The sequence below is a fragment of the Cyprinodon tularosa genome, unplaced genomic scaffold (genome assembly GCF_016077235.1).
Source record: "Cyprinodon tularosa strain WSP-4 unplaced genomic scaffold, ASM1607723v1 ctg518, whole genome shotgun sequence".
Lineage (NCBI taxonomy): Eukaryota > Metazoa > Chordata > Actinopteri > Cyprinodontiformes > Cyprinodontidae > Cyprinodon > Cyprinodon tularosa.
The window spans coordinates 232288-238287 of NW_024039250.1; the positions used below are offsets into that span (position 1 = coordinate 232288).

Sequence of the window (6000 nt, forward strand, 5' to 3'; positions counted from 1 at the left end):
ACATTATATCCAAGGTGAACATTTTAATTGTCTCACTGTTTATTTCTATATACATAAATATTGCTGGGATATTTCTGTCTTTAATTTCTGTTCTATCGATCAAATGACCATGTTGGTTTCTGTTATTATCATAAAAATGATGCCATTGTGCGGCGCCCGGGGAGCAGTGTGGAGTTAAGGTTCTTGCTCAGGGACCCAGAGTGGCAGTGGGGACAGAACGCCAAGCTCTATGCCCCCACCACTAGGCCACTACCCCCCTACAAAAAATGGCGTCCCTGGGTGGGCTCGCACCACAGCCGAATGCACAACCGATTGTGCCACAGAGATTGTGTATAAGGATCCCGCTACGTCTCGCACATGAAGGAAGGGCGCTACCATTTGAGCTTATTCCCCTCACAAGGTTGTATACAGTAGCAGCCATTCAAAATGGCTCTTCTCAGTCTACAGCCAGCAATATCCCCTCCAACCTGCAGCCGCTGGCCTTCTCCTGGGCGTGCATATTTTTTTACTCAGACTCCACTCTGAATTACAGGATCTGATCAGGAGTGGATGCTTCTCTTTAGATCTTAACGTCCACAAATCATGACAGAAAGAATATTTTAGTACAAAGATTGATTAAAAAAGGAATTGAAGGGGACCAGCAATGGAAAGTGGGGAAATTTTAGAGGTCTGCTACCGTAGGTTCTAAACAGTTAGCATCTAAATGGAAAACTTTGTTCAGAAAAGTTGGAAAGTTTACTTCAGAACTGTATAAGTAGTAGTTCTGAGTAAAACTGTTGCAGAAATATTACCGCAAACATAAACAGGGAATTTAGAAAATCATAAAACATTAAAAAGGAAGTTATTCGGTGTACAAAATGTTTTTGTATTCAGCTAAAAGAATGCTTAGTAGTTAGTTTTCAGTAACGTTTGATGTTTTTGGTGTGTATGAATTTGGCAAAATAAGTCAGAAAACTATATCAAGACAAAAAAAAATCTCAAAAAAGAGCTCAATGTGTTTAAATAGTCTACGATGAAAAAAGCAATAAGGATATAAGAATACAGGGAACTAAACATCTTACTGGGGGGAATTCAGTTTCAATTAAAAGGGAGAAACAGTTTTTAATTCCTGAGAAAGACTTGAAGTCTCTCAGAGGGTAAATATGTGAGTTCTTATGAAGTCCATGGTTTGCTGTATAAAAGCCTTTCTTTGTTCAGAGTGATTGATGCACTCTCACCGTACGGTTCTCATGTGTGTTTTGTTGTGATTGCGTGGGTGAGACTGTGCCTTCATCCATCAGGGCTTATGATGTGGTCAAAGTTCGTGAACTCATTAATGCGCACGTGACTGAAACAGGGAGGCCAGCAGTACTGTAGTTTGACCGTTTTCTAATCGGCCACCTGATCAAACAGCTGCTGGCTTCCATTTATCAGCGTCGGTAAAGGCTTTTCAGACACCGTGGCCTTTATCTCCGCAGGAGAACATGTCTGCCATTATTCTTTTTAACTCAATGCTGGTTTTTTAACTTTTAAATTATGTGCAACTTGTGTTGCTAATCTCCAGGAAACTTCACATTTCTGTTAGGATTTGGAGAAATGAAAGCAGGTGTAGATGGATGGCTTTTCAGCTGCCCTTTTAGCCGCTTGTCGAGGAACATCTAGCGGTGGAGTGTGTTTGTTCTGCGCTCGTCTGTGTTGTGTTTCACCGGCTCTCGGGGATAATAGAGAGCCCATGTGCTTTTTGACCTCGACCTGCAGCAAAAGAGCAAAACCAAACACACCTGTGGCATTCAGGGGCCTGGGCTTTTCATCCACGGATATTTGTACTTCCAAAAACACCAGGAATCGGAATACCGTCCACAAAAGACACCTTAGTGTAGCTTTGGGAGTTTTATATCGGATCTTTTAGAGGACTTTTGGAAATGATGAAGATTTTTGGATGAAAACGTTTGTGATAGACCAACCAAGCCATTTCTTTTCAGCCTTCTTTTGTTTTCCGTGCCCGCCCACTATTTGCACTTTGGACCGATAATGGCCGTCACCGAGTGATTGATTGTCTGTAGTGGAGGATATCTAATCAGAGCTAACAGGGTCAATGCTAATAATGAGCACTTAATGACCCAACAGACAAAGCAGAGTGAACCCTGCTCACATTTTTGATAGCGTAGCTTAGAGACTGCATATCAATGCTTTAAAAATAAAGATGAAGGTCATATTTTAGAAACATTTAAAGGTTATTTATATGACTTCCCTCCCAGTTATTAAATTCCAGCAAAGTGTGGAACGTTGGTATTTTTTCCTCTCTGTCATTTGCATACCAGTTCATGTTTTTCTTCTGGTTGCCGATGATTCACTCAGATGTTTGGCTTGGACACGTCGCAGCACAGCTTTTGGGTGGAGTAGGATAACTGTCAAGCCAGATTTACCCAACTTGTTTTCCGTTGTTTTTTTTATTGCTCTGCTTTGAACTCGTTTCACAGATTCTTTTGTCATCATCCCTTCCTCCCCATGCAGGCCTGTTTATTGCAAAACCAGTGGAACGTGTCTAGTTTCATAGAATCAACATTAAAGGTACAATGAGGGTTTGCAACAGTCAGAAAAAAATAATTTTATGCTCTTAAATTGAGGCAAACTTAACGTCATTTTTTAGGAAGTCTTGATTTCTCCAAACTTGGTACACCAGTTCCTAAGCAAGACGCTGCCATCACCGTGCTTCACAGATAGAGCAGTGTTCTAGGCCTCTCCTCTACACACAAACGATGCCTGTTTTTATTATGGCCCAATAACTCTGTGTCTAACTTAGCTCACTCTGCACCTTTTCTCCAGAACATTCTAAAATGAGTCTAAAATGATTAATCTTACAAAAGTTTTTGGCTTTTTCTGACCACAGTACTGTGCTACGAAACCAGCTTCAAAGAGTCAATGAGTCGATGCAATCAGCTGGTTTTCCTTAGATAGAAAACTTTGAATCAATCTGACTGGATGATCTGGTGAACTGGAAAGTGACCTGATTTTAATTGGAGCTATAGAAATAAACTGAATAGAATTTAGTTGAACTGTTCTTGCAGTTTCCAGTTAATAACAGACCTGAGCCTTACTGGTGATTCCTGGATTATAGAAATTATAGATATTTTTCTGTGGCAGCAGAAACTTAGAAGTATCTTTAAAGTAAGCTGAAAAAACTCGCCTCAGATATCCACTTAAAAAAAAGCAAGGATTAATTTAAAGATAAAATGATTCCAGCTCAGACCGGCTATGAACTTTACTTTTCCTGCTGTAATATATGACTGAATAAAGCCTCTTTGTTTTATTCTCTGACCAATGCTGTGAAACTATGCAATTAATGGAAATACATCTTGGCTTTCTAGAACATAATTATTATTATTTCACCTATTCAAATACTTATAAGAACATTTACCTTGTCTAACGATGACACATTGTAAATAAGGGAGGGACTATCCTTTGGAAACAAAAGCAGGCTGTGAGTAAAAGTCAACTTTTTTATGATTGTGATTTGCAGGTAGGGAAAGGATGTGATTTTCCTTCTATGAAATAATTAAAAGATCTAAAGAGCTGGACTCTAGCAGCATCCATCGCTCCATTTGAACTGAAGCGGTTAAATATGTGGTTCAGATCTACAAAGCTTGGAATGAAAATGCTTCATTTTGGACATAATGTTAAAGACATGCTAACCAGAAATATGTTTATGTTATTTGATCTGCTAAGGAGACGGCACATGTAGACCGGTGTTCTGTCAGATGAGCATACGCGGTCAGACCAGCATACCCATAGTCAATACCCGTTCCTCCCTTTAGTTTTTCCCCTTAGTTTTGTACGAAAAATAGACTTTAAACTATCTTAGCAGGAGTGTATCGTTTTAGTCATGTAAAACAAAACAATTTAATTATTTACGTTTTGGTGTTTTTTCAAAGCGTATGCCGATCTGACCTCAAATAGGTGTTTTTTTGGTACATGACTAAGTTTGAAGTCTATTTTTCGTACAAAATTAAAGGGATAAACCCAAATCTAAGGTCTCTGACAGAGATCCTAAATAGTGGGATCAGGACTTGAGTTTTCTCACAGTTCCTCTGCTCGTAGCATTTCTAGCTCTATCTAACGTCCTGCAGCGTGCTGATGACCCATCCTCCTCTCTCTCTTCTCTTCCAGGTGAGAAACCGTACCGCTGCACGTGGGAGAACTGCGACTGGCGCTTCGCCCGATCAGACGAGCTCACCAGACACTACCGCAAGCACACCGGGGCCAAACCCTTCAAGTGTGTGGCCTGCAGCCGCTGCTTCTCGCGCTCGGATCACCTGGCTCTGCACATGAAGCGCCACCAGAACTAGTTCCTGACTGTTTATAGATCCAACCTAAAACAATCTGACACATGTACAGAGCAGCATGCATGCATGACAGCCATCTCTCTGGAATCTGGTGCCTCGTCTGTTGGGGAGGGAGGTTGATTTTTATCTTAACAGCACGAAAACACTCCAAAGAAAGCCTAGAGTACCAAAGGACCTGAACTGATTTCTAACATCCAGGTTAATCACTTTATTGATCGATCTTCAGTAAACGTCACTTCAAGGTTTCAAGAACGGACTCCAAAATCTGAATGTCTTGGAAATCTTTATTTTTTTTTCCTTTCCTACAAAATGACTTTTTCCACCTTTCAGCTCTGCGAGGTACGAACTTTCAACGAGACGTCCTGCCTGTGTACATACTTGTGCATATGTTTGTGTGTTTTTGAAAAAATACAGCGAATGTATTGAGATTGATACTTGACACTTATTTTCCCGCTGAACGTGATCCTACATAATTTTCCACATTGTGACTTCCTTGTGATAAAAAGCCGAGCCGATGGCCCTAAAAACGGGACGAAAAAAAAATAAAAATGCAAAAACAGCCAAGAGACGAGAAGGCAGCTCTCCATGAAGGAGTTAATCATCAGCTCGTTATGCCTGTTTCAGTGCAGGTAATACCTGTCCAGCTCAGACAGCAGCGCCGCTCGCCATTGTTTGTTGTCCTCACCCCTGTTGCCCCGGCAACCGCTTTATGGCTTCCCCTCTTTTTTTCAGTGCATGTTTTGTTCTAATTCTCCCGGTATTTATTTAACACTTGAGCTCAGGAACGATAGACGCAGGTGGGTGGGGCTTTTTATGTAATCAGGTGTGACTTTCTGATTGGTTTAATGCACCATGTGGCAGAAAAATCCCATTCAGGCAGTTAACGTTCAATCGACTGTATGACAGAGGATCAGTGATGCCTCTGCAGCTTTTAAAGACGCTTTCATGCAGCAGATTAGCTTCAGGGTTTCTGAGCCGTCTAGTGAAATTAGTGGAATTTTTCTTTTTGCGATGTATTGATTAAAGAGAACAAAGCAGCTTTTGCATGTGCTCTGATTTCTCCCATTGAAGCTGAAGGTTTCCTTCATGGAGGCTGACTGTCTGCTTGGTTCGTTTAAATGAATCCCCTCCTGTTATTTCAGAGTATGATTGTTCTACTTTTACCATTTGTTTTTATTTTGTCACCGAGGAAGAAAGTTCTCCCGTCTCTCTCCTAGAGGGGGCGCTGACCGCCCACTGTGTATATAAGCGTAGTTCTAGTTTTAACGGAAGACTCTGTAAATATTGCTATGATAATATTAATATTGTTTTTTTTTACTAACGGGATTTTAGATTGGTTGTTCGAATGAGTTTAATTTTTTGTTTTGATACCTAATGTGTGTAAGAAAATTACCCGATTGTTGATGCAAATTTGATAAAATTTCTGTTTTTGTTTTTTTTTTCAGTTTGGTGCAGCAGTGATGCTGCAATGAAATAATAAAAGAAGTTTGAAACTAATACTCCTTTTCTAAATCATTTGAACTCTCTGCTAGAGTCATTTACTTTTTTAACAAATTTATATATATATATATATATATATGTTAAAAACTTAGAAATAAACAACATTGCCCTCCAAACTTAATGCTAAAAAACCATAAAACCTTATAAAGTTTTAAGAAAACTACAAGCTAAAATTTTT

The 6000-nt window shown here is 39.8% G+C and overlaps 1 protein-coding gene across 1 annotated transcript in view; it reads left to right on the plus strand.

Annotated features, from left to right (window-relative positions):
* klf5l (Kruppel-like factor 5 like) overlaps nt 1–5575 on the plus strand; it is a 41129-nt gene extending 35554 nt beyond the window's left edge. The window contains exon 4 of the mRNA XM_038303706.1: nt 4147–5575. Coding sequence (XP_038159634.1) covers nt 4147–4325 — 179 coding nt within the window. The 3' untranslated portion in view covers nt 4326–5575. The remainder of the gene's footprint in view (nt 1–4146) is intronic.
* Nucleotides 5576–6000: the final 425 nt, after the last annotated feature.